This window comes from Dunckerocampus dactyliophorus, chromosome 9, assembly GCF_027744805.1.
Source record: "Dunckerocampus dactyliophorus isolate RoL2022-P2 chromosome 9, RoL_Ddac_1.1, whole genome shotgun sequence".
NCBI classification, from domain to species: Eukaryota; Metazoa; Chordata; class Actinopteri; order Syngnathiformes; family Syngnathidae; genus Dunckerocampus; species Dunckerocampus dactyliophorus.
The window spans coordinates 31,978,249-32,006,202 of record NC_072827.1 but is presented as its reverse complement, the minus strand read 5'-3'; the positions used below and the strand labels follow the sequence as shown (position 1 = coordinate 32,006,202).

Sequence of the window (27,954 nt, the reverse complement as noted above, 5' to 3'; positions counted from 1 at the left end):
AGGTACTTTGTCTGACATAATGACATTTTTTTGTTATTTTCTATGACACATTTTTTTGTTATTTTGGGTCTCATAATTCAAATTTCAAAATCAAACATAGGTAAGTTTAAAAAAAATATCAGTTCCCAACAAGAAAAGCAGCTTTTGTGAAACGATCCATTTCAAGCATAACTTTCACTTTGACACTAATGTTTGTTGCTTTTGTGACAGCTCAAATATCTAAACAACTATACCAACATAAACACAAAAAGGGGTTGTTTTACATCAAAATAACTAACTACAGTCAAACCTGTCTTAGCGGCCACCTTTATAGAACGGCCACCTGCCTATAGCAGCCACTGAAAAATCCCCCGCAGCAAATTTGCATGACCCTGTGTATAGCAGTCACCTGTCCAACGCGGCCAGCGGCCACCCATTTTGTCTCCCTTGGTCAATATCTGACTGCATATACTGTAGCGGCCAAATTACCGACTCAAGTAGAAGCTTCATGCATGAAAAAGTTTTGTTTTTCAATCAATGAAGCCTTCGTGTGTAGACTTTAATTACTGAGTCCTAGCTCAGTCACAATCATTCACAAGATCCACACAAACTGTCAGTTGTTCCACATGAAAAAGCCGTCTTCTTTTGAGCTTGCTATTTCCTGGTCAAACATGTAACTTTAAGAGCATTTGCACCAAAACATTACCGCAAAGTAGGCTGGGAACAGGACGTGCTCCCAGCGACGCTACAATAAAAAAAAAACATACGCTAGCATGCATGCGGCAGCGGGAGCAAAACTGAGTTGGGTTGTACTTAATTGAAGTATTTTAGAATGTACTCACGTTATTTTTCATCAATCCTCATCCACAAATCCATCAAAGTCCTCATCTTCTGTATTCGACACAAACAAAGCCGTCTTCTTTTCCGTTTGCTACTAGTCTGTTAACTTGTCAGTGTTATTCAGCTCCGAAGCAAAGAAGGAAACTTCTCCTGTTGCTTCTGCCAACTTTATTTATTGAACGCGGCCACCAGACAGCAGCTCAGAACACACACACATCTCTCAGCATCGTCTCTCCTTCCTGCTTGCCCACAAGGCAAAGGTTAAACAAGCCCCACTACATAGCTGTCCAGCCAATGCCTGTAACAAGTGACACCGTTTATTTCCTGGTGTGAGACAATGTGCACAATGTGTGTCAATACTGTAATGCCGCTTGTTGTGGGGAAGGAGAGACTCACGTCGCCGATGCACTTTAATGGCTTTATTAACAGCGGAGAACACTGCAGGACTTTATATCCACGCCAACATAAACACACTTCCCAACTCTCTCCAAACTCACAGCTAGCACTCAGCCTAGCTCTCCTGCTCGGGACGCCCACCGTCACTTCCTGATGAACTAAAGCTGTAATGACACTCTGCCGTATAAAAAGTAAAATATAAAAACAAGCGTAAGACATTACTAGCACAGCTTTGTTCTGTGGGTGGTGGATATATTCTATCAGTTGTTATTAAGCCTCTAGCTTTCTTTTAGTAAGTAAAAACCTTGGCTATGATTGCACTACATTGTCATGTAGACCTACAAAGTACACTTGGAAGAACAAGAGGTGAATAAATGTATTGCAACTGATGTGAAACTGATGAGGGGTAGGATTAAATAAGCTTTGCTTCTTCCTACTCCTTTTTGGACATGCAAAATTGTGAATTGTACTTTGTGATGTGCTACTATTTGACTCATATGCATGTTCAGGATTAAAACCATGAACCATGAACCATGATAATAACAAGCCTAGTAGTGCTGTACAACTTTTATCCGCAGTCTGCAGCGCCCTCTACTGGTCAACATTATTATTATTATTATTATTATTTTCCCTTTTTTTTCCTCTACTGGTCAACATTCAAACTGGACGCCAACCTGTCTATAGAGGCCACCTGTCGAAGGCGGACACTTTTGCAGACTCCCTCTAGTAGCCGCTATAGACAAGTTTGACTGTATTTACAAATATAACACCATCAACTATTTACAGTTTTCACATTTGGAGTGAAACTGTGTGTGCACACGTGTGCATGTGTTAAAATGTCCCTACAATGCGTAACCTTCTGCACGCTACACTCCTCCACGCTCTCTCACTTCCTCCTTCCTGTCGAGTGTGTTTTTAGCTCTTATCTAATGCACTTCTGCCACCTTGTGGCCGTTTTTGTGGCTTAAAACTGCTCTAAAAGTGACATCTTTTAGTGTGCTGTTGCGTCATCATCTCTTTTTGCCTCTCATGCAAAAAAATGTAAAATACGTCCTTGGGATCGGGCGTTTGGGTTTACGAGTTAATAAGCGTACTATATTGGGTGTTCTTTCCCTTACTGAAGCTTATTAAAAGGCTTCGCCAGCATGTAGATGGTATTTATTCACCAACCGTGACCTCATGCAGCACATGCGCAGATGTGCCTCAGGTGTGCACATTACATCTGGTCACGTAAATAACAAAATGCACTGCAACAGGAATCAAATATAGAGACATTGCAAACCGAGGAAAGAACAAGCGATGCACGCGCAACCGACTTACTCGACACGCATGGAGCACGTAAGCAATATCTGAACGTGCGTTGGCTGCGCTATTTACGTACGTGGGTTGTGCGTGTGGTGCACGACACACATACAGTCCGCAGGTGTGACATACGGAAACGTTAACATTTTGCCCTGACACCTGCAAAACGTACAAAAGACACACGTTGGCCGTAGGGACGACGTACAAAGTGCGAAAGTTTGTTTTGCAACCAGAAAAAAAAGTAAGCAGCAATAGAGTTTGTTTGACATGACAAAGAACCTCTGCCAACAGTTTTTTGCACATAGACCGGCCGTAGGAGCCCGTGTGACCTAGGCTATAGATGGCATGATTAGATTTTGTTTGTCATTTCTGTACTTGTACTTAACACTGGTCATGAGCTTTGGGTAGTGACCGAAAGGACAAGATGGCGGGTACAAGCAACCGAAATGAGTTTCCTGCATAGGGTGGCTGGGCTCTCCCTTAGAGATAAGGTGAGAAGCACTGTTATGAGAGATGAGGTGGATCGGGCATCTGGTCAGGATGCCTCCCGGCACCTCCCTGGGGAGGTGTTCAGGGCATGTCCGACCGGTAGGAGGTCTCGGGGAAGACCCGGGGCACGTTGGAGAGACTATGTCTCTCAACACCTCGGGATCTGCCAGGAGGAGCTGGACGAAGCCGAAGAACATGGATAGTTGTTGTTTTTGGATGACAGAATTGGATATTTTTACCTCTTTTTGGATGACTTTATTAGATATTTTGTGATTTTTGGAAGATGCTGTTAGGCTTTTGGAAGATAATATTTTTTTATGATACATATAAATATATTTTTGTTATTTTGACATTAGATTTTTTTAGGTGTTTTTCTATGACAAAATTAGATGTTTTTAGCTATTTTTGTATGACATTAGTTTTTTGTTATTTTGTACGACATGGTTATATTTCATTAGCTATTTTTGGATGACATGACATACTGTATATTATTGGATGTTTTTGGCTGACATTTTTAGAGTTTAGTAATGATTTTTGTAAGCCGTGGTTATATTTTATCAGCTATATACGGATGACGTTAACAGGAGGCAAGATTGGATGCAGGAAGACGGTGATTTTACGTTTCTTAAAAAATCCTGATGGTTACTTGGACATCAAAAGTCAAGCGGTAGACTGAAAAAGCAAAGACGTTTGCGCTTCAATAATTGTGTCACCAAGACAGAAAGCTTTTTTGCCTTTGCCATCAGGAATTATGAAAAGACAGCCTTTGGGACAGATTTGTCTTAAAAGTTTGAATGTGCTTTTATACTCGTCATTGCGGGTTTTTCGTTCCGTTCCGTGCATTAGGTGTACCTAAAGTTTTGGTCGGTGGAATGCACATCTTATTTACTGCATTGGCATCATTTTGGGCTTGCAGCAAACATTCGTCTGGAAAGACAATTTAGTCCTAGAAATGTGGGAGGGGGTAAAAGGGTGCGAACATTTCCAGAATGTAGAAATGTGGAATCATTGGGGCGTAGCTTGAGAGCTCGTAAACATCGTGACGGTGCATGCAAAGCAAGAATGTCCGCTGGATGGATGAAGGATGGACATAGTCATCATCATGTCACTTTTAAGACGGCGTTGACAGGACAACACGCACGCACGCACGCGTCGAAACACGTCATGCAATTCAATGCAGAAGAATGTGGTGAAATGACTGCCATCCAATGTTTGTGCTTGCACGACGTCTCAACACAACAAGTTAATTCTGTCATTCTGGTGTTTAGCGGATGGCGGATGCTAGCAAGTTAGCCCGCTAGCCAGAGACAACCACTCGTTGGCTGGAAAAAGAACCCACTTACCGCGTTGATACTCGATGGGGAACATGGCGTGAGGAGGAAATTGTATATCCACAAGGAAGTTTAGCTGTAGGACATCTTCGTCGCGAGAGGAGAAAGCAAAGGTGACGTCTAAAAGAGCCACCATGGACTGATGGGCTGGTTCCGTTAGCTGCTACTGCTAGGCTGCTAATACTAGCCTGCTAATGCTAACACTTGTCTACCAATGATGGTGCTCCGCCGACGGAGGCGGTCTTTAGGCGCTGCCGTGCCGCATCACCATCGCTATTCTTGGGGGGAAATCCACCTGTGTCTCGGTTCCCGAAGCAGTACCAGGTGCCCACATCCTACACGGTTTTTCTTCTTGATTAATACAGAACAGTCAACAATGGCTGACTCCTGTGGCTTTTTGGAGCCACGTCCGCGTCATTTAGCTCAAGAAAGATGGGGCGACGAAGCGGTTACTGTAGGATCCCAGCCGCGGACTGATAGACTAAAGCTACCCAGCCGCTGCTCAACGTCAGCCACTGGGTGGGCTGAGCCTAGCCTCGTCAGGGACACCGAGTCAATTCCAATACGCAAAATAGACGTAAAAAACAAAAACATGACACAATCATTCCACACTACTGCATCCAAACAGGCTTTAGACCGAAACAGATTTTTTAACGGTATAATATGTTTATGTAAACTCTACAGTTGAGCAATGAATGCATACTTTTGTGGGTGCGTTCGTATAATTGTACCTCGTTCCCTCCTTCGAATTGGAAGGAGCACATTTTAAATGACATGTACAGACCCTTTCCAAAAAATTAGAATGTCATGGAAAAGTTGTTTAATTTCCATAATTCCATTTAAAAAGTTAAACTTTCATAGATTATAGATTCAGGGCCCACAATTTAAACAATTTCAAGTATTTATTTGTTTATTTTTACATAATTTGGGCTTCCAGCTCATTAAACCCACGAAAGGTCATTAAATGTTATTATCAAAAAATTAGAATACTGTGAAGAAATCAGCCTAAATTTTGCAGGGCATGAATGTTTTAAACTGAGTGTCACACACTAATCATCTACTAAACTCAAATCACCTGCACAGGCTTCCCCAGGTGTCATTAAATTGCTTCAGTTTGGTTCAATTGTCTCAGTTGGGTTCAATATGGGGAAGACTGCAGACATGACAACTGGCCAGAAGACCATCATTGATACCCTCCATAGGATGGGTAAGCCACAAAAGTTCATAGCTAAGGAGGCTGGTTGTTCACAGAGTGCTGTGTCCAAGCATATCAATGGAAAGTCTAGAGGAAGAGCAAAATGTGGCAGGAGAAGATGCACCGGCAAAAGAGATGACCGTGGGCTTCAGCGGATTATCAAACAGGGAAGATTCAAGAATCTGGCAGAGATCCAGAAAGAGTGGAATGAGGCGGGAGTCACAGCTTCAAAAACCACCACATTCAGACGCATCCGGGAGATGGGCTACCACTGTCGGGTTCCTCGGGTCAAGCCACTTCTGAACCTGAGCCAACGTAGGAAGCGTCTCCACTGGGCCAAGGAGAAGAAGGACTGGACTGTTGGCCAGTGGTCCAAGGTCCTCTTTTCCGATGAAAGTAAAGTGTGCCTTTCATTTGGGAATCAAGGTCCAAGGGTTTGGAGGAAGACGGGTGAGGAACAGAACCCAAGCTGCCTGAGGTCCAGTGTGAAATATCCACAGTCCGTCATGATTTGGGGTGCAATGTCCGGTGCAGGTGTTGGTAAACTCTGCTTTCTTAAATCCAAGGTCACCGCAACAGTCTACCAGAATGTTTTAGAGGACTTCATGATTCCTTCTGCTGAGGATCTGTATGGAGATGCAGATTTCATCTTCCAGCAGGACCTGGCCCCTGCCCATACCGCCAAAGGCACCAAAACCTGGTTTGATGCCCATGCCATCACAGTGCTTGACTGGCCAGCCAACTCACCGGACCTAAACCCCATTGAGAATCTATGGGGTATTCTCAAGAGGAAAATGAGGGGCACCAGACCCAACAACAAAGAAGAGCTGACAGCAAGCATCAAGGAAATCTGGGCTTCCATAACTCCCAGGCAATGCCACAGGCTGATTGCTTCAATGCCACGTGGCATCGAGGCAGTGATTAAGGCAAAGGGATTCCCAACCAAGTATTGAAGATTGACATATTCTTTTGAAAGTACCATATTTTGCTTGATTTGCTGTGATCCTAATTTCTTTCTTTTTTTCCTGCAAAAACTGAGAAGTAAATGGTGATTTCTTCACAGTATTCTAATTTTTTGAATTCCTGTTTTCGTGGGTTTTATGAGCTGGAAGCCCAAATTACGTAAAAATAAATAAACACTTGAAATTGTTTAAATTGTGGGCCCTGAATCGATAATCTATGAAAGTTTTACTTTTTGAATGGAATTATGGAAATTAAACAACTTTTCCATGACATTCTAATTTTTTGGAAAGGGTCTGTACATAGCGTTCCTGTCTTATAGACAATCAAAGGGTTTTTTTTACACATACAACATATAGTTTAATTGTCAATATCCCAAACACCGGAATAATCCATATAATATCAAAGAGTGCACACAACGACCTGCCTCCCTACTCCTTTCTGGACATGTGGAATTGTGAACTGTAACGTGTGTGCATCTTGAAAAGCAATGAAACCACAACAGTCCAAATTTGACAAGACTGAGGACTGAAGGATTCTTTATTGTCATAGCAGCTGTGAGCGGAGATGGTCGTGCTGGTGAGCAGGCCGACTCCCGCAACCTTTTGACCCGCTTTCACCACCCTGTGCAGAGTCTTCGTCTATAAAGTTGTAACTACACAAGAAAAAGCGGTAATTATGCCAGAAAAAAGGTGTGACGGCGTGTTTAGCTGTACTGTAATTTTACTGGAAAATAGTCAGAATTTTACGTTAAAAAAGGTCATTTTACAAGAACAGTTGTCATTTTGAATAAAGAACACTGACACAACACACAAACGAACGTGACAGCTTTACCACAAATGGTGAAACAAGAGACAAGTCTCCATTTCCCAAGCAAGCGTTGCAAATGCAGCATGTCAGAGTTGTACACATCACGCTCCTCTGTGCGTTCTTATCAGCTTTATCACGGGCAACAGGAGGTGTGTTGGCAGCAAGGATACACTTCATCATATAAGTGCACATGCCAGAGAAAGCCTCTCTTATTTGGTGGCGTCTCGTCTCTCGACAGCTTTCCAGAGCAGCCTCAGTGCGGGCCGTCTGCGAGAGTGAAGGCTGTAATTTGTCTCAAACCTCAACATGCCAGGTCAACAGTCACGGCCACACAAGGACAAGCAGGGTTGGAGTCCACCCCGAGAGAAGTAGCGGTATAAACACACAGGCCAACGCTTCCATCTAAGTGCACGTTAGGATGGAAAAGCTATTAAGTGTCTGTGCACTAAGAGCACAAACACCTGGAGAGTCACTTACTGCAAGAGGCCACACTACTGTACAAAAGTACACCTCACATTTGTAAGTGAATTCATCTGTTCCAGGGTCAAACTGTGGACATCATAGCACCATTGAAGTCACATCTGAACAATCTTATCTGTCACGCAATTGGAAAAAGAAGTTAATTGCTGTTTAAAGTCAAATGGACTCACCCTTTGCTCTGGTGGTGTAGTGATGCACGCTGCTGCCACGGCACCGGCACATTCCCAGCAGCCGGGACACGCTGCCACGTCTAGCGCTGGTCCTGAGCCCGGATAAATGGGAGGGTTGCGCCAGGAAGGGCGGCCGGCGTAAAAAGTACCGTCTTTTCCAGACGATAAGTCGCATCAGTCAAAACAATTGAACACAAAACGCAGTTTTGAAATGCAAGTTTTTATTATGAAAGGGGACCCATTATACTATTTTACTATGCTTTCTACATCTTCCACACTCTGCACCTCTTCTTGCAATGTTTCCCGCCTCCTGCCCAAATGGCCTGTGTAATTTACTCCACCCCCGGCCCTCCTCCAGTTACTCCTCCCCCTGAGCCCACTCCGCTGTGATTGGCCACACTACCAAGCTCTCCCGAGGACTTCCGGACAGCTGCCAAACCCCTTTCATCCGATTTCTCACACAAAATAAACGCAGTTAGAACCCAAGTTGCTTTCAGCTTGAGGTCACCAACAGATGGCTGGACATTCTCCTTCAGCAGAATTCATGCTTCCATTTATCACAGCAAGTCTTCCAGGTCCTCAAGCAGCAAAACCATCACACTACCACCACCATATTTTACTGTTAGTATGATGCTCTTTTTCTGAAATGCAGCATTACTTTTAACTAGGGATAATGCAAAAAAAGTTCAGCTTTTGTCTCATCAAACCTCCGAGTATTTTCCCAAAGGTGTTGGCGAACATCAAGATCTTTTCGAGCCTTAATGTTGTTTTTGTTCAGCAGTGGTTTTGGTCTTGGAACTCTGCCATGCAGTCTGTTTTTGCCCAGTGTCTTTCTTATGGTGGAGTCATGAACACTGACCTTAACTGAGGCAAGTGAGGCCCACAGTTCTTTGGATGTTGCTGTGGGGTCTTTTGTGACCTCTCAGATGAGTCGTTGCTGCGCTCTTGGGGTCATTTTGGTTGGCCGGCCACTCCTGGGAAGGTTCACCACTCTTCCATGTTTTGGCCATTTGTGGATAATGGCTCTCACTGTGGTTGGCTGGAGTCCCAAAGCGTTACAAATGGCTTTCTAACCTTTTCCACACTGATAGATCTCAATTCATCTCAGTTAAGTTTTATTTAATGGCCCCCCCTGTCCGCGTCATGGACACCCTAGCAATACTGTCATCCAGCCGCCTCTTATAGACACGATGTCGCAATCAAAGCCATTCGCTGCTCTGTGGGTATCATTACAGTTTGCCACATTGCCTTCACTAGTACTGCAGTGGTGTTGCAAAAAAAAGAAAAATCCAAATAAAAAGTAAAACACACTTGCTCCCTGAGGTGAAATCTCCCAAGAAGTGCTTTTATTTTGTTTTGCTTATTTTTTTAGTACAAATTGTACCATTTTTGTGTGGTTCCGCTGTTGGCGGGTTTGGACTGAGGAGATGCAAGGTTTCCAGCCTCATAAACAGTCAGAAGAGTGCTGGAGGGATACACTGTGGTCGTCTACCAACAGTGAACACCAGCTGAATCAGGTTTTCCATACGTCCCCAACCTTGGGTTCTTTATTATCCTTCCTATTTAGTTGTCTTGGCTGATGTAGCGTAAGTATGTACCACATGAATAATACATTTAGCTCACTCGGGAGTGTCCAAGATGCGGCCTGCTGCAGGTTTTTCATTGGCCAGCAGCACAATGTAAAAATATACTTTAACAAGAAAAGTAAAAAAAAAACAAAAAACAACAGCAAATTTGCAAAAAAACAGAAGTTGTAATCTAGTCATAATTTTACGGTAACATCATTTTAGCAGCATAAAGTTGAAATATTAAAGAAAGATGTTTTTTTCAAGTCGTATTATTATGAAAAACAAGCTTGGAGTTTTTGGAAAATTAGGTTGTGGAAATTATGGGAATATAAAGTCCTAATTATGAAAAGAAGAAATAGTTAGAAAACAACAGCGGCGGAACTGGAAAAAACAGATGTCGTTGATAAAGTATAAAGTTAAAGAATGAAAAAAAAAAAAGAAAGTAAAAAAATAAAAATAAAAAGTTGTATTTCAACAAGAAAAAGATACATGAATAAAATCACAATATTATGAGGAAAAATAATGTCTTATTAGGAACACAGAGTTCAAATATGAAAGAAATACATTTGAAGTTGTAATATGAAACCCCTGGTCTTACGTACGAGCTTCTTGTTAACACGAGGGAGGACACTCGTCCTTGTCCTCAGTATTTACCCTGCATGTCATTAGCTGCCAAATAGTGATCCGTAAGGAAACAATGGAGCGAGGCGCTGCCGCAGCCCGCATGGCATGTTTGCTAAGCGATTATGTGGTCTTTGCTCCCACTTTGTCTCCGTCTTCTAAGCGCATGCAAAGCTACTCATGATGCAAACACATGACTTCCTCCAGCACAGCATGTTCCTAATCCACCTCACTGCATTGCCGTTATTAGAACCTTTGGTCTACAACTACAACTTTGCATCAGGAATGCACTGACTGTGTCCGTGTCCCACCATGTCCTAACAACAAGATTTGGCCGTCGAAGACCAGGTTGCCCAGGCTGCCCCCGCTACCTGGACCCAGATCAGCGGAGGAAAATGGATGGATGGATGGATGGATGGATGGATGGATTGTCATACTCAGGGATAGTGTACCGACTCCACAAATTCCTGTTTGGAACAAAAGCTTATGATAAAAAAATGAAAAAAAGGATTGGTACGGGATCACCTCGGCGAGGCTATAAAAAAAATCTAAATCGGATCAGAAGCCAGAAATGTGGATGGGGATATCCCTGGTTGTAGTCCATACCATACGTGCCTGCCCACAGCATAACCCTGCTACCATGGACCACTCCATCCACAACACAGGTGCGTTTCCAGTATCCATGGCATTGTGAATCCACAGAGATACTGACGAGGGCCTGGGGGCCCCACAGTTGTATCATTCATCCACAGGCATCACCTCATGCTGCAGCATGGTCAAGCACAGCCCCACGTTGCAAGCATCTCTACACAATCCCTGGAAGCTGAAAGCAGCCCAGAGCTTGCATGGCCGGCATACCCACCCCACATGTCCCCTACCCTGCATGACTATTACAATTTACTGAGCTGCATCTGGATGATCGTGTCAATAATAGATACAGCTCTTCTGCCATCTGGTGGTGCAAAAATAAACTGCACAGCCTTGCGTGAGAAGCGTGTGGACGTCATGTGATGGAAAAAGTAGAAGTAGTGAGTAGAAGTGAAAGTGATTTGATAGGATTACTAACACAGTAGGATGTTGGAAATGTAACTGGACTTTAGCGCAGTCATGTTCCGTGTGTTCAGTAAACAATGAAGACCTAAGATCAGGGTGGGCAAACTTTTTGACCCGCGGGCCACATTAGGTTAAAACATTTGGCGAAGGGTCCGTCTATATGTAGTTGGCATCAACCACAATGACATACTTGCTCACGGTGCAATGAAACGAAAGCACAACACATCCACAGCAAGTTAACACGTCACATAAATCAACAACTAAGCGCCAAACATAACACATAACATAAAACTGTTATTTCAAAATGCCCGCAAGGCATGCTGGGTAGTCCAGCTGCAAAAACAATATGAACTATGGACAATAAAACGTTGGACATCAAGAGGTTGTGAACTCCTCCTTGATAACAATTTCCTTCTCAATACAGATAAGACTAAAGAGATGATCATTGACCCAAGAACAAGGGAAAAGGAGCCGCATAGACCCCTGTTTATTGATGAGACTGAGGTGGAGAGGGTGAAAACCTTCAAGTTCCTTGGCACACACATCAGCGAGGACCTCACCTGGTCTCACAACACCCAACAAATTATGAAGAAGTCCCAAAGGAGACTGTACTTCCTGAGAAGACTGAGGAAATTTGGCATGTCCACCACAATCCTGAGTTGCTTCTAAGATGCACTATGGAAAGTGTCCTTACCGCCTCCATCACTGTTTGGTACGGTAACTGTACAACACGAGATAAGAAGGCACTCCAGCGGGTGATCAAGACCTCACAGAACATTGTTGGGGCAGCCCTCCCCTCACTGCAAGACATTTATAAAACTAGAGTCCTACGAACACTCATTATTCACACTCCTACCGTCAGGCAGACGCTACAGGAGTTTGAAGTCCAGGACCACAAGGCTGGCAAACAGCTTTTACCCACAGGCCATCAGGCTTCTCAACGAAGCACTCACGCACGCCGCACGCAACACACGCACACACTCATAGCACTTTATTTATTTATTTATTTGTATTAATGTTTTTTCTGTTGTTGTTCCTTAATTTATTGTTATTTATGTTTCTGATGTTCTCATTCTTTTTCTTCTGTTTTTCTTTCTTTTTTGGGAGAATGAACAGAATAAGAATTTCATTGCATAGCAGAACCACCAGTTTTACTATGCATGTGACAATAAAACTCTTGAATCTTGAATCTTACTTCTCCATCGACCACATCAACACATTGCAATCAAGCAAAAATGCGACAAACACAGCAAAATGTTGTAGAAAGAGTACCACAAGAGAGTGAGAATGTATGTGTGGCGTGTTGTGTTGTTTGGATGGCTTTTCTGGACAAGCTACAGGCTGTATCTCACTATTTTGGCGACTCAAGTGTGCCACAATAGCGCTGCAAGTCATGTTGCTGGCACGCTTTCCACGTTAAAGGTTCAAAAGGAAACTTGGAAATGCCCCGTGGGCCGGATTAAGATGCTTGGCGGGCCTGAGGTGGCCCGCGGGCTGCAGTTTGCTCACCCCTGCCTAAGATTAACATGGTGTTTTTCATGTACAGTACATAATATATGAGTTCTGTAAAAAAAATAAAAATAAAAAAATAAAAAATTTGATGACAAAATAGATCAACAGGAACCACACATGAGAGCTTCCTAATCACTTGCATAGTTCTAATGTGGACATCTGTGATCCAAAAGTGAAAATATTGAAATCTGTTCCAGTGTAAAGACGAAAAGAACGCCACCAAAAAGATGCAAAAGCAACATAATACGTCAACATATGAACACATGTATGATCTGCAACCTTCATTTTGGATTGTGACTGGTAAAATGTTGCAATACTCGTCATACACATCATATAATTATTCATAAAAAGGTACTTTAGGTGCTAAACAGAGTAATAATAGACCTGCTATGCCATTTATTGCTAAAATGTGACTACTCATCATAAAAAAACATACAAGGACTTCAACTCTCATTTTGAAGGTATTGTTGGCACTTCCCAAGACACATTTTACCTGACAATGTGAAAACTCACTGCCTCGTCTCGCTTCCAGCTTCGGTCCCGTCATCGCCCCCAAAAAACCCCATCCATCTACAGTATTTGACCTCTCAGAGCTCGACGGTCCTCACGTGGCTGCCGGCAGAGACGGCTTTCAGGACGCTGGCAGGCAAACACTCGGACTCCTCGGCGGTGCTTCCGCAGCAGGACCAGTGCGGCTTCCCGGGATGACCCTTGTGACTGTGACCGCAGCCTTGAAATCCTCCTGGAAGCAGCACAAACATTATTAGTCACCCGGGGTCCGAAAATGTTATATGTCTCATTTTATTGCCTTTACATAGATGAAGAATGTACCACATTTTAACGAGTACCGTGATCCCTCGTTTATGGCGGTTAAATGGTTCCAGAATCGACCGTGATCAGCAAAGTAGGATTCCTTATTTAGAAATTGAATATTTCAGTAGTTTGAGCATAGAACCTGTTCAAGACCTTCTAAATACGCTTTTTAACATGAGAACCCTCTACACATAAATAATAAAATAAAAATAAATTTAAAAAATAACACCCCTATAGTCACCTTTACACTCCTATTACCAAGACATAATAAGAGAAAATAAAACATAGAAAACCTGTTTACCACCTTCTAAATACAGTCAAACTTGTCTATAGCGGCCACTAGAGGGAGTCTGCAAAAGTGGCCACTATAGACAGGTGGCCTCTATAAACAGGTTGGTGTCCAGTTTGAATGTTGACCAGTAGAGGAAAAAAAGAAAAAAAAGCACTACTGATGTTCTTATTCTTTTTCTTGTGTTTTCTTTCTTTTCTTGGGAGAATGAACAGAATAAGAATTTCACTGCTTAGTATAACTGCCTGTTTTACTATGCATATGACAATAAAACTCTTGAATCTACTAGGCTTGTTATTATCCACGACCCACAGAACAAAGCTATGCTAGTAATGTCTTACGCTTGTTTTTAATATTTTACTTTTTATACGGCATAGTGTCATTACAGCTTTAGTTCATCAGGAAGTGACGGGAAGTGACGGTGGGCGTCCCGAGCAGGAGAGCTAGGCTCAGTGCTAGCTGTGAGTTTGGAGAGAGTTGGGAAGTGTGTTTATGTTGGCGTGGATGTAAAGTCCTGCAGTGTTCTCCGCTGTTAATAAAGCCATTAAAGTGCATCGCCGACGTGAGTCTCTCCTTCCCCACAACAAGCGGCATTACAGTATTGACACACATTGTGCACATTGTCTCACACCAGGAAATAAATGGTGTCACTTGTTACAGGCATTGCCTGGACAGCTATGTAATGGGGCTTGTTTAACCTTTGCCTTGTGGGCAAGCAGGAAGGAGAGACGATGCTGAGAGATGTGTGTGTGTTCTGAGCTGCTGTCTGGTGGCCGCGTTCAATAAATAAAGTTGGCAGAAGCAACAGGAGAAGTTTCCTTCTTTGCTCCGGAGCTGAATAACACTGACAAGTTAACAGACTAGTAGCAAACGGAAAAGAAGACGGCTTTGTTTGTGTCGAATACAGAAGATGAGGACTTTGATGGATTTGTGGATGAGGATTGATGAAAAATAACGTGAGTACATTCTAAAATACTTCAATTAAGTACAACCCAACTCAGTTTTGCTCCCGCTGCCGCATGCATGCTAGCGTATGTTTTTTTTTTATTGTAGCGTCGCTGGGAGCACGTCCTGTTCCCAGCCTACTTTGCGGTAATGTTTTGGTGCAAATGCTCTTAAAGTTACATGTTTGAGCAGGAAATAGCAAGCTCAAAAGAAGATGGCTTTTTTATGTGGAACAACTGACAGTTTGTGTGGATCTTGTGAATGATTGTGACTGAGCTAGGACTCAGTAATTAAAGTCTACACACGATGGCTTCATTGATTGAAAAACAAAACTTTTTCATGCATGAAGCTTCTACTTGAGTCGGTAATTTGGCCGCTACAGTATATGCAGTCAGATATTGACCAAGGGAGACAAAATGGGTGGCCGCTGGCCGCGTTGGACAGGTGACTGCTATACACAGGGTCATGCAAATTTGCTGCGGGGGATTTTTCAGTGGCCGCTATAGACAGGTGGCCGCTAAGACAGGTTTGACTGTACACTTATTAACATTAGAGCCCTCCAGACATGAAATAACACCCCCATAGTCACCTTTACACTCCTATTATGCAATAGAGTAGAAATAATAAGAGAAAACAACACGTTAGGTATAGAAAACCTGTTTACAACCTTTTAGAGCCCCCTAGACATGAAATAACACCCCTATAGTCACCTTTACACGCATATTTAGTAGACATAAGAGAAAATGAAATATAATATAGCCTCACACGTTGGCCGTGGGAGAGTTCTGGACAGCCTACTTCCTGCGGTGGCTTATTGTCTCATCAATGTAACATTACTGACACCTAGTGACCGGTGTAGAATACTACACATTACATTTTTGGACATTAACCACATTTATGCTTGAAAATGCTTCATTCCGGCAAAGAATTTGTAGAATTTGAATGTAGAATTTTGTTGTTGTTGTAAAAATAGGCCGTATTCAACCATGAAACAGCAATAATCAATTCATTATTTTATTTTGAAAAACCATGAGAGTAAAGCTGCCAAATTTGAGGGAGGGATTACTGTCCAGCGTTTTCACTGTATGTCCTTTTGTTCATTTCACGTGCTTTCAATTGCTGCCAAATGCAGATGAAATAATAAAAATAAAAACAAATCAAACAAACAAAAAGCACATATTGATAATAAATGAAAAAAATATTTTGTCAAATGTTGATCATTTTTATGATAAAATCTGTAGATTTGCCTAAATGTATTATTTATTATATGCTTTTTACCGTGTGTCTAAAAAGTACTTAAAAGGAAAAAAATAATAACAGCAAATAAATATGCACATGTAAATATGAAAATATGTACAAATAAAACATATATTCCACTATATAATAAATATGCATCAATAAATATTCCACCACATTTTCTTTGTCATTTTTACCATCAAATCTGTCTTTGCCATTTTGTATTATTTCTATAAAAATATTGATGTGTACATAGAATTAACGATGACAATAAATGCAAAATAATTCCATGACGTAATAAACAAACCCAAATAAATATAAACCTATTGTACATATGCACACACAAATAAGAAAATACATGAAATATTCCTCAACAAAAGCATCAAGACAAATACAAGCGGCCTTGAATAACCTCAGTCAATTTCCATCACTACTTTCTGAGATGTGTTGTACACGATGTGTCATGAAGAGCGTTGCAACAACATTAACTTCAAAACATTTTCAAAGGCTCAGTGTAAGTTTAGTATGTCAATGCAGCACAGGTTGAGGAGGGCTTGATCGTACCTGGCATGGTTCCTGGACAGCCACAGCGAGCCTCCTTGGCTCCTCCGCTGGAGCAGAAGGAGCAGCAGTGGAATGTGCCCGTGTGATGCCTCAGCTTCCTCTGGACAGTCAACACGAACGGTGAACCCTGGAAAGACCAGACCGGTCGATGAACGGACAGACAACGCTCCAACATATTTAACAGGAGAGGATATATGTTCTTCACTTCACGTCCTGCAGGTGGATGTCGTACCTTCACGTGTTCAGCTTTGACACAAACCCACACGGAGTACATCCCCGCCTCCTCAGGAGTGTAGGAAACTTTGTAGGAGCCATCGTTGTTGTCCTCCACTGTGGCCTCCACCGTGCTGGACGAAGATGAGTTAGATCATCTTAAGAACACCAGCCTTTGGTTGATTGTTGTTGAGACATTCATGTGCCCACCAGCTCTTCTTGTCCCTGTGAAGGATGCTGACCACGACATGATCGCCCCCTCGTGCCATCAGCTCCCCAGCAGAGTCGCAACAGACGAGGGTGAAGTGACCCCGCTGGCCCTCACTGGCCTGCTGGAGGCCTGAGGACACATCATGATGGTAGAATGAAAGCTACAACCCCGCCTACCGTCCCCCTCGATGGGCGCTCACCTTCTCCTTCTATGATGCACTTGCTGGGGTCCACTGCCTTAAAGTGAACGACACCCACCAGCGGGAAGCCCCCCACCTCCCCCGCCGCCTCCCTGGCATCAAAGCGGATGCCGCTGCCGTCGTCGGGGATGAGCGCCGCCAGGTGGGGGTGTCGCTTTCTCTCTGCCAGGCCGCTCAGTCTCCTCAGAGTCACACACTTGGCGCTGAGGATCTCCGCGTCCGAGCCGCAGCTCAGCAGTCTTTCGGCGAAGTCCACGCCGCTGCGCACGTCACACACGGCCTGCTGCAGCTGCGCCCTCTGAAGGTGGAGCTGGTTCCTGTCACACGGCAGCAATGGATGGATGTCAGGGTGGAGATTTTCTACCTGGCAACAAGCTCCTTTTAACTGCATTCAACATCATGAGATGTCTTCATGCATCATGTCGTGATGCTGGTAGGGGACCTGCGTTGTAGGCGGAGCTCCTCCAGGCGGCGCAGCAGAGACAAGCAGTGAGCTTCCACAGCGCCTGCGTATCCTCGTGCAAACGCCCTCACCTCATTGGCCGTGGCCTCCACTCTATCCTGCAAAGCCTCCTGGGAAAGCTCCACCTCGAGAACACAATAAACATAAAGAAGAAAGAAGATTGAGGTGGTTTGTCAGCGAGGACAGAAACAGAACCATACCCGGACTCACCTTCTGCAGGGTCTGCTCCAGAAGCTCCAGGTGGGGTCGCAGGGTGACGGTCACCAACGCTCTGATGCGGTCTCCGTGGCGCTCGACGACCTCGTGAGTGGGGCAGCAGCTGTGGTCGCTGTGCAGCGTGGCGGCGCATTCCAGGCACACGGGAAGGTCACATGGCTGGCAGAAGAGGCGGAGCTCGTGGCCGGGATGTAGGGAGCAGAGGACGGGACGACAGAGACGGCCTCCAGATTTGAGATCCTCCAAACGCTGAATGGAGTGAGACGCTGTGCGCCTCTGACGCCTGTGGACAACCACTGCAGTTACTACAGCTGGAACAAACAACCCTCATTTACAAACATCACAATTTTCACTCATGATTAATTCTGCATTTTTTCTGTTTCTAAGATTGTGACAAACCATAAAGTAATGGCAAACACAACACACACTGTACATTGTTAGACAACGTTTTCATTCATGCCAGTTATTGTTTCATGATATTCCATCCATCCATTTTCTATGCCGCTCCCTCTCCCTCTTTAGGGTCGCGGGGGTATGTTGGAGCCTATCCCAGCTGACTTCGGGAGACAGGCGGGGTACACCCACTGAACTCTGTAACTGGAATGGCCCCGATCGCTTGCTGCGCATTGGAGGCCTGACGCCACCGAAGGTATAGAAGTCGCCATGTTGTTTTACCCAAAACAAGAAAGCCTCAGAACTAAGAGGAGTTGGAGATGCTGTCTTGTGCTGCTATTAATTGCACCTCTAGGGTGTGAAATTACAATGCATAACAAGTCAATTTCAGTGTTCACAAGGTATTTGTTATGATAAGGATCTACGTAGTATCAAAGTTAAATGCTAGCATACCTTTAGAAGATGATCAGGAAAGTCAAATATTGTTGGAACTGCATTTTGTCCTAATCTAACAGTCTGGCCGGTCCTGTCCAAGTTCTCCTCGGTGAAATGACTTGAACAGAGTTGCGATCTGGCTGCAGGAATCCACCTGTCTCTCCGCATATTTACTACCCATTGCTTTAGAAGTTGAGCATTGCAGTGTGGAAATCTAAAGGAGAATAAGGGCTCATTTACAACTACTTAGATGAAAAGATGCTTACAGATTTAAAGTATCTATTTTTATTATTTATAAGCATTTACCTACCTGTGAAATGTAAGCCCCTTCTCGCGATGTTCACGAGTATCACGATTTGTGCAATTAATAGCAGCACAAGACGGCATCTCGAACTCCTCTTAGTTGTTGGGCTTTCTTGTTTTGGGTGAAACAACATGGCGACTTCTATACTTCCTGTGGCTTCAAGCCCCCATTGCGCAGCAAGAGATCGGGGCCATTCCAGTTATAGAGTTCAGTGGTGAGTACACGCTGGACTGGTCGCCGTTTTCTAACTGCTTTTCTTGACTTCATTTCTACTCCCTGTTTTCAAAATACTATTATAAACGTGTGCACACATTTTTTAATTAGTTACAAGTAGATTAGGACGTAGAATACTGTTACTTATGTTTAAGAATACAGTATCTGTAAACGCTGTAGAGGAATGCGGAAGTAAAAGTCGTAAAAGCGGAAGTACGAGAGTCGTAGACGAAGTAGATGCGGAAGTACAAGAGCCGTAGAAGAAGAGTACCTGTGCGCTTGATAACAGAATTCGCACAAGTTGACGCAGCAGACTTCACAGCGGCTCTCGGCTCCTGTCTCGCCGCACAGGTCGCACCCGAGTGGGCCGTCGCTCACTAGTGTCTCCAGGAAGACCTCGTCCAGCGCCAAGTGGTCTGTGCTCAGCCCGGCCGGTCCCGACGGCGGAAGGTCCACCTCGGAGTCACAGTCAGGGCAAAGCACCGTAGTGTGAACTTCCTCGGCTCTCCCCGCCTCTCCCTCGTCACTCGGGGCGTCCCGGCGACAACGAGAAGCACCCCTCGAGAAGGGCTCCAGCTGGCTGATGCAGTCCAGGCAGAAGGTGTGCAAACATGGCAGGATTCTGGGCTCCCGGTACAAACTTTTACACACCTTACAAACCGCCCTGGGGTTCTCTGACACTTTGTCATGTTCCTTAGTCGAAACTGAGTTTGGCTGCTTCTCCTCGGACATTGTTCAAGCCACAAAACCACCCAAATATGCGGGCCAACTTGGTCCAAAAAGCAGTCAGCGTTGACGGTAAACTTGTGCAACGCCCCAAATCACTAACATTCAAAGTTTTAAGAAGAAACGAAATAGTTTTCTCAACTTTACTTCACCAGCTAAATCTCTCAGGAATGTCTTCCTCGGTGTGTTCACGTCCCCCAATGGGACATTGGATACCTCGACACCCGCTGGCCAATGGAAGGCAGCCAGGCTCCAGCAGGGGCGGTGCTAAAACACTTTCAGGGACCCTCATGATTTACAAGCTCTCACTGGCCCCCTCTAATGGCACAATGTAACTGCAGCTTTTAATGGCACGTTCATGCATTAACTTCAAGCAAATGCATCAATGAAAACCTTGCATAATTGCCATTTCAACACATTTATTTGAACATCTTAGCAATGTCTAATGAGGAGATAATCAAGGTAATACTAGTTTAACCCCAAACTAATTTACTTCTACATCTACGTGGAACATCAGGGTGACGTTGGTTATTTGTGAAGCGTGACATTAAAGCAGAAAACAGATGCAGAAGATGCACATGGCAATGATGTCATATGATGCTAGCGGAGCTGATGCAGCATCGTAGGTGAAGCGGGTTTTCCCTGAAATGTCAGAGCCTGGAAAATATGACAAAAAAAAAATGTTCAACATAGTTTTGGAAAAGATTGGCACAAAAAGTTGTAAGTGAGTGTTGTTTATAATTTTGTTTTTTTCCCCTCAGAATTAAAAATCTATTCTAACTTTTGTCTTTCTGCAACACCTGGCATCTTTCAGGTTCATCTTTGTAGTTTTTAAATCATTTTCCATGTATTTTATATCAATTTTTGTAGCTTATTTCTGTACTATTTACATTTTTCATCATAACTGAGAAAAATCCAAACGTGTAATCTGAATTTTCTATATACAGTCAAACTTGTCTATAACGGCGGAGTCTGCAAAAGTGGCCACTATAGACAGGTGGCCTCTATAGACAGGTGGGCGTCCAGTTTGAATGTTGACCAGTAGAGGAAAAAAAAAAGGGAAAATAATAATAATAATAATAATAATGTTGACCAGTAGAGGGCACTGCGGACTGCGGATAAAAGTTGTACAGCACTACTAGGCTTGTTATTATCATGGTTCATGGTTTTAATTCTGAACATGCATATGAGTCAAACAGTAGCACATCACATAGTACAATTCACAATTTTGCATGTCCAAAAAGGAGTAGGAAGAAGCAAAGCTTATTTAATCCTACCCCTCATCAGTTTCACATCAGATGCAATACATTTATTCACCTCTTGTTCTTCCAAGTGTACTTTGTAGGTCTACATGACAATGTAGTGCAATCAAGGTTTTTACTTACTAAAAGGAAGCTAGAGGCTTAATAATAACTGATAGAATATATCCACCACCCACAGAACAAAGCTGTGCTAGTAATGTCTTACGCTTGTTTTTAATATTTTACTTTTTATACGACAGAGTGTCATTACAGCTTTAGTTGATCAGGAAGTGACGGGAAGTGACGGTGGGCGTCCCGAGCAGGAGAGCTAGGCTCAGTGCTAGCTGTGAGTTTGGAGAGAGTTGGGAAGTGAGTTTATGTTGGCGTGGATATAAAGTCCTGCAGTGTTCTCCGCTGTTAATAAAGCCATTAAAGTGCATCGGCGACGTGAGTCTCTCCTTCCCCACAACAAGCGGCATTACAGTATTGACCAGTGCACACCAGGAAATAAAGGGTGTCATTTCTTACAGGCATTGGCTGGACAGCTATGTAGTGGGGCTTGTTTAACCTTTGCCTTGTGGGCAAGCAGGAAGGAGAGACGATGTTGAGAGATGTGTGTGTGTTCTGAGCTGCTGTCTGGTGGCCGCGTTCAATAAATAAAGTTGGCAGAAGCAACAGGAGAAGTTTCCTTCTTTGCTTCGGAGCTGAATAACACTGACAAGTTAACAGACTAGTAGTGAACGGAAAAGAAGACGGCTTTGTTTGTGTCGAATACAGAAGATGAGGACTTTGATGGATTTGTGGATGAGGATTGATGAAAAATAACGTGAGTACATTCTAAAATACTTCAATTAAGTACAACCCAACTCAGTTTTGCTCCCGCTGCCGCATGCATGCTAGCGTATGTTTTTTTTTTTATTGTAGCGTCGCTGGGAGCACTTCCTGTTCCCAGCCTACTTTGCGGCAATGTTTTGGTGCAAATGCTCTTAAAGTTACATGTTTGACCAGGAAATAGCAAGCTCAAAAGAAGACGGCTTTTTTATGTGGAACAACTGACAGTTTGTGTGGATCTTGTGAATGATTGTGACTGAGCTAGGACTCAGTAATTAAAGTCTACACACGATGGCTTCATTGATTGAAAAACAAAACTTTTTCGTGCATGAAGCTTCTACTTGAGTTGGTAATTTGGCCGCTATATGCAGTCAGATATTGACCAAGGGAGACCAAATGGGTGGCCGCTGGGGATTTTTCAGTGGCTGCTATAGGCAGGTGGCCGTTCTATAAAGGTGGCCGCAAAGACAGGTTTGACTGTATTTTAATACAATATATTCACAAATATTTTTTTAGAATTGTATTTAAAATCTGTTTAGTTTTGTTTTTTGTGTTTTTTCATGTAAGTGTTTAATACAAGTTCAGTAACTGACCTGTCACAGTGGCATCTGCGTGCGCTGTCACCAGGCGGTTGTGGATCCTGCAGGTGTACGTGCCGCTGTCGTTGACGGGCTGCAGAGTGCTGACCACACGGAACATCCCCGCAGATTTCTCCTGAAAGTCGGTGTTCCCCCGCAGGACATTGCCGTCGACGTCCAGCCACGTCACGTTGGGCTTGGGGAACCACCTGCTTGCCTCAGCTGTCAAGGCGCCGTCTGAGAACGCGAACGTGGGCGCTGTGAAGGCTGACAGGAGAGCACATCATTGTGACGCATGAATGACATAGCAGGGGCATATTCAGGGACTTTTTCACAACAAAAAGTCATGAAATATTACTGATTGTGTGTAGAAACACTATGTTAAGGGAGTCCCACCAAAAAGAATTCACCTGATAATAACATCAACATATGTATCACTCAAATATCACTTGATTGGGTTTAACACTGACAAAGACAAATTGTTCTTTATAGCTGGTTTGGTTATCATTTTATTTGTACAGCAATCCCTCGTTCGTGGCGGGTAACTGGTTCCAGACCCGACCGTGGTAGTAGGATTCCATATTTATACATGGAATATTTAGTCAATTAGAGCATAGAAAACCTTTTTATTACCTTCTAAATACGTTTTTTTTTTTTTTACATTATTAGAGCGCTCCAGACATGAACATGACATGACATGACATGATGGTGAAATGCAGACCTTTTTATTTACCTCGTGAGTTTAGCGCTGTGTATTTAACTGCTGTTTACATCCCACCACGAGCTAACACTGCTAACGCACTAGGCCTCCTGCATGACATCATTGATAAACACGAGACCAAAAACCCGGACGCTGTATTCATTATATCTGGCGATTTCAACCACTGTAACCTCAGGACTGTTCTCCCCAAATATTACCAGCATGTGAGCTTTCCCACAAGGGAAAATAACATCCTGGACCAAGTCTACTGCAACATGAAAGGTGCTTTGAAGGCTGTTCCAGGACCCCACTTTGGAAAGGCCGGCCACATCTCCATATTCTTTTATCCAACATATAGACAACTTCTCAAGCAAGCTCCCCTTGTAAGTACAGCAGTTAAAGTGTGGAATGAAGAAACTGATCAAGTACTTCAGGACTGCTTTGGCTGCACAAACTGGGATGTGTTTAAAACTGCAGCGGGGAGAGAAGATTGTACTGTTGATTTGGATGAATATGCTTCAGCTGTTACTGGCTACATTAGCACATACATAGAGACTGTTACCACCACCAAGTATTACAGAAAATACCCTAACCAAAAACAGTGGTTGAACTGTGATGTGAGGGCTAAGCTACGTGCTCGTTCGTCTGCATTTGTCATGGGCACCGCTGATGACTACAAAAAGGCCAGATATGACCTGAGGAGGTCCATACGAGAGGCCAAAAGACAGTACAGACAGAAGCTGGAGGGCTACTATTCCACCTCAGACCCTCGGCGCATGTGGGCGGGGCTCCAGCGCATCACAGACTATCGACAGCGGAGTAGCGTAGCCACGTCCAGCCATACCACACTTTTGGAACACGTGCTGTGGACTGGTGAAGCTGAAATATAACTCTTTGGCCACAATCAGCGCAGGTATGTTTGGAGACAAAAGGAGCAGAATTTCATGAAAAGAACTGTTAAATGTGGGGGTGGATCCATCATGCTTTGGGGTCGTGCTGACAGGAAGCATTGCTCGGGTGGAGGGAAGAAATTCTGGAGGCAAACATCACAGCGTCTGAGGATGGCTTCTACAGCAGGATATACTGTATACCTCAAAGTCCACCATGGTCTACCTCAGGAAACGCAGAATGAAGGTTTAGGAACGGCCTTCACCGTCTCCAGACTTAGACATCATTGAAAATGTGTGGGTGGATCTTAAAGAGCTGTGCATGCAAGACGACCCAACAATATTGCAGAACTGGAAGACTTTTGTGAGGAAGAATGGGGGGAAATCCCAAATAATAGAACCCAGAGGCCTGTAGTTGGCTATAAAAAGCGTCTACAAGCTGTGACATCTGCCAGAGGGGGTTTGACTAAATACTGAAGGTAGCCGGACTTTTGCACATGCCAAAATGATGTTTATTATTGTGGGTCCAGGCCGTGAATGTGCGTATAGATGGCGCCCCCTACTGGATAAATATTGCGCATGTTCAATTATTTTAACACTAGGGATAATGGCGTCGAGTCCTGCGTCCACGTGCCCGCCGACTCACATGAGCCCCGAGTTGCGTGGGGGTGCGGGGGCCCGTTCAACGCTGCTTGCAGCTTTATTTACTTTTGTAATTTATCAAATAAAATGTAACTATGCATGAATGTTAATATCGCTGATGATATCATCATATACCAGAGAGACTATAAATATCAGTAACTTTTTCACATATCAAATATGCTGTTTTTAAAAGGGGTGGACACAACTGTAAAAATAAGACATCCATCCATTTTCTATGCTGCTAGATATGCTGGAGCCTATCCCAGCTGACTTTGAGAATGCAAACCACGACGTGGCGAGGGACGATCGTATTTGGCTGATTTTTGTGTTTCCTACTACTTCACTGCATTTTTAAAATTCTTTATTTCTGATTTTTCGTGCTCTTTTAAGGCTTGAGTGAGATGTGGTGCCTAAAAGAAAATATTGTTATTGACGTTACATTATTTGTTTTGTCCCCCCCCACCCACACACACATTTTGTCACTTGAAATTTAGACATATTTTCAAATAAGTCCAATCATTTTTTTCCTCCACAAACCTCGTATTTTACTTAGCTTACTTTAGCTCAGGGGTGGGCAACCTTTTTGACTCGTGGGCCACATTGGGTTAAAACATTTGGCGAAGGGGTTGTCTATATGTAGGCGCCATCTAACAGAACGACATACGTGCTCACGGTGCAGTGAAACAAAAACACAAAACTGTTATTTCCAAAGGCCCGCAAGGCATGCTGGGTAGTCCAGCTGCAACATTATGAACTATGGACAATAAAACCTTGGACATCAAGAGTATGTGACCTCCTCACTATATTTTGCAATCTAGCAAAAATACGTACCACAAGTCAGCACCCAGCATGCCTTGCGGCGGGAATAAAAGGGAGGGTTTTTTTTGGGCACGGGTATTTTGTGTAGATGTTAGTATGCCCACATGGTGCAGCAGGTAGGTCATGTTGTGCGTCGTGTGTTGTGTTGACGTGTTGTGTTGTTGGCATGGCTTTTTTGTGCAAGCTACAGGTGGCATCTGACTATTTTGGCAACTCAAGTGTGCCACAATAGCACTGCAAGGCATGTCGCCGGTTGCACTTTCCACGCTAAAGGTTTAAAAAAGGAATTTGGGCCTGATGTTTGTCTGCCCACCTCTGGTTTAGTTAGTTTCATTTTTCCCTACAAAATTTCCCTCCACAAAACTCTATTAAAATGTCATTTTTTTTAAAGTGTTGCTGTCACATTTTACACACAAAAGCTGTTATTTTACATTTGATATTATTTATTTGTATTTGTATTCTATTTATTAAGGATTTTATGATGTCATAAGGAGCAAAGCTATCATGTTGCACAATGTCGTGGTGTCTTCATTGACCTTGGGGGCTGTCCTTAGCGTGTTCCTGCCAGTGCAAGCGAACCAAAAGTGCGGGTCCGGGTACCTGCTGTCCTCAGGCGGATGCTGACCTCGCCGCTGCCGTCCGAGTAGCTGACGCCGCACGTGTACTCGCCCTCGTCGGCGCGCCTCACGCCCCTCAGCAGCAGGGAGGCGTTTCCTTTGACCACGGCATCCGTGAAGAGCTCCGCCCTGCCGCTGTACTGAGAGTCCTGGTCGCCGTTGCTCTCGGCGCCGTCCTCGTAGCGGAAGACGACCCCGGACAGAGAGGTCTTCTCCCACGTGACTGAGACCCGCTTGAAGGTGCTTTGCTCGCCGTCGGTTGGCAGGAAGCAGCTGAGGACGTGGTCTTGGCCCAGGTTGGCCACAGGAAGTCTGTTGAGGCTCTGGACCACGGACAAGGAGCCTGAAGGGGCACAAAGACACACAGTTTGATACATAGAGCTTCCCCGTGTGGCTAAAAGGTGAACTGCAGCTAAGCGTCTGTCCTTTCATTTGACATATTATGGACAAGTAGTCAATAGCATTCTCATTCTGTAGCATGAGAAAGTGTGCCATGACTTACCTGAGAAGGTCAAAGCCAAGATGAGTATGATGAGTGACAGAAAGACGATGATGAGCGTGATCATGCTGCACAAAGACACACACACACACACACACACACACACACACAGCTATAAGCTAGGACAATGTATTTATAGCTGCAGTGAACAAAAGCTATAAAACTTCAAATGGGGCGGAGTAAGAGGCCTTTAAAATGTGGTGCAGATCCAGATAAAGGTGCTGCTCAAAGTTGTTATTTTCACTTTTTGTTGCTGTCGTCCGTCGGGGGCACGTGGTGATATCGGCATATCGGTTATCGGCAAAAAATATTGGACATCCCTAAATGTAACATAATAATATACTATATTATTAAACATACATGTATATCTTATTTTCTTATCCAATTAAAATGACAACTTTTTGCTCTTAGTATTTGACTTTATTCTTGTAAAATTACTGCTGACTTGTCCATTTTGGCTGCTACTGCTGATTTTTTTGGTCATATTTTTAGAATGTGCCGCAGGCTATTAAAAAAAAAACAGCCACACTTTGCACACCCCAGAATTAGACGAACACTTGTGCTTTTTCCAATTTCGGCTCTTGTGTTTCCTGTTCTCTCGTTTAATTGTATGTTTAGAACACACAAAAGGAGTACATTCCACAAAGCTCAGTAAGTTACTCATGTTTTGTTTTTTTGTTTAGACCAAGATGCAAAACGGAGAAGCCTCGATGCTCACGTGTAGAAGATGATCTGTCCCAGGGACGCCATGGCCGCTCACAGGACGTCTTAGTCAAACATTTCTTTCCCTACAAAGAACTCCGCTGTGGCGCTAAACAAGACGTGCAGTAAAAAGACTCCAACAGTGTTTCCAATGCACCACCATCGGTCAATATTATCTTTAAGGCGTGGCCACTGACGTTGCCTGTCTTGTTTGTCTTGTCAAAATAAAGCTGCTTTCTGCTGCCAGGAGAAAACAGAAGCTTCCCGGGTGTATACCACGTGGTAGCTCGGCATACGACCAGTTTTAATTAGATGCCAGCCGTCTCTCGGCTGATTTTTTGCTTTGAATCGCAAGCTAGATTTTGGTTTACGAGCTGATAGTAAACGGCAGGCATAGCCCAGGACAAGCTATATGGGGGCCTGTGTCAATGTGACCATAGCTGGATAGGAGAATGTATGTAAATAGCATTAGCAGCGCGCAAGCTAGTCACCGGGAGCGATTTTCAACACAT

At 43.8% G+C, this 27,954-nt stretch overlaps 3 protein-coding genes across 4 annotated transcripts in view; all 3 read right to left on the bottom strand.

Moving 5' to 3' along the window:
- man1a2 (mannosidase, alpha, class 1A, member 2) overlaps positions 1 to 4,850 on the bottom strand; it is a 118,948-nt gene extending 114,098 nt beyond the window's left edge. The window contains exon 1 of the mRNA XM_054788071.1: positions 4,350 to 4,850. The gene's annotated coding sequence lies outside the window, so the exon portion shown is untranslated. The remainder of the gene's footprint in view (positions 1 to 4,349) is intronic.
- A 2,511-nt stretch (positions 4,851 to 7,361) lies between these two features.
- trim45 (tripartite motif containing 45) lies at positions 7,362 to 20,239 on the bottom strand. Of its 2 annotated transcripts, none has more exons than XM_054787907.1 (8): positions 19,472 to 20,239; positions 17,850 to 18,138; positions 17,619 to 17,749; positions 17,177 to 17,493; positions 16,977 to 17,106; positions 16,786 to 16,900; positions 16,554 to 16,680; positions 7,362 to 13,448 (listed from the first exon to the last, which is right to left on the bottom strand). In XM_054787907.1, the coding sequence occupies exons 1-8, from the start codon at positions 19,930 to 19,932 to the stop codon at positions 13,294 to 13,296; spliced, it is 1,725 nt and encodes a 574-aa protein (XP_054643882.1). In that variant the 5' UTR covers positions 19,933 to 20,239; the 3' UTR covers positions 7,362 to 13,293. The 2 variants fall into 2 exon arrangements, with proteins under 2 accessions (XP_054643882.1, XP_054643881.1); XM_054787906.1 differs by having other exon boundaries at positions 7,363 to 13,448; positions 17,619 to 17,764; positions 19,472 to 20,238.
- A 97-nt stretch (positions 20,240 to 20,336) lies between these two features.
- vtcn1 (V-set domain containing T cell activation inhibitor 1) lies at positions 20,337 to 27,661 on the bottom strand. Its single transcript, XM_054787908.1, has 5 exons — positions 27,459 to 27,661; positions 26,744 to 26,808; positions 26,225 to 26,584; positions 22,592 to 22,843; positions 20,337 to 20,583 (listed from the first exon to the last, which is right to left on the bottom strand). The coding sequence occupies exons 1-5, from the start codon at positions 27,488 to 27,490 to the stop codon at positions 20,474 to 20,476; spliced, it is 819 nt and encodes a 272-aa protein (XP_054643883.1). The 5' UTR covers positions 27,491 to 27,661; the 3' UTR covers positions 20,337 to 20,473.
- Positions 27,662 to 27,954: the final 293 nt, after the last annotated feature.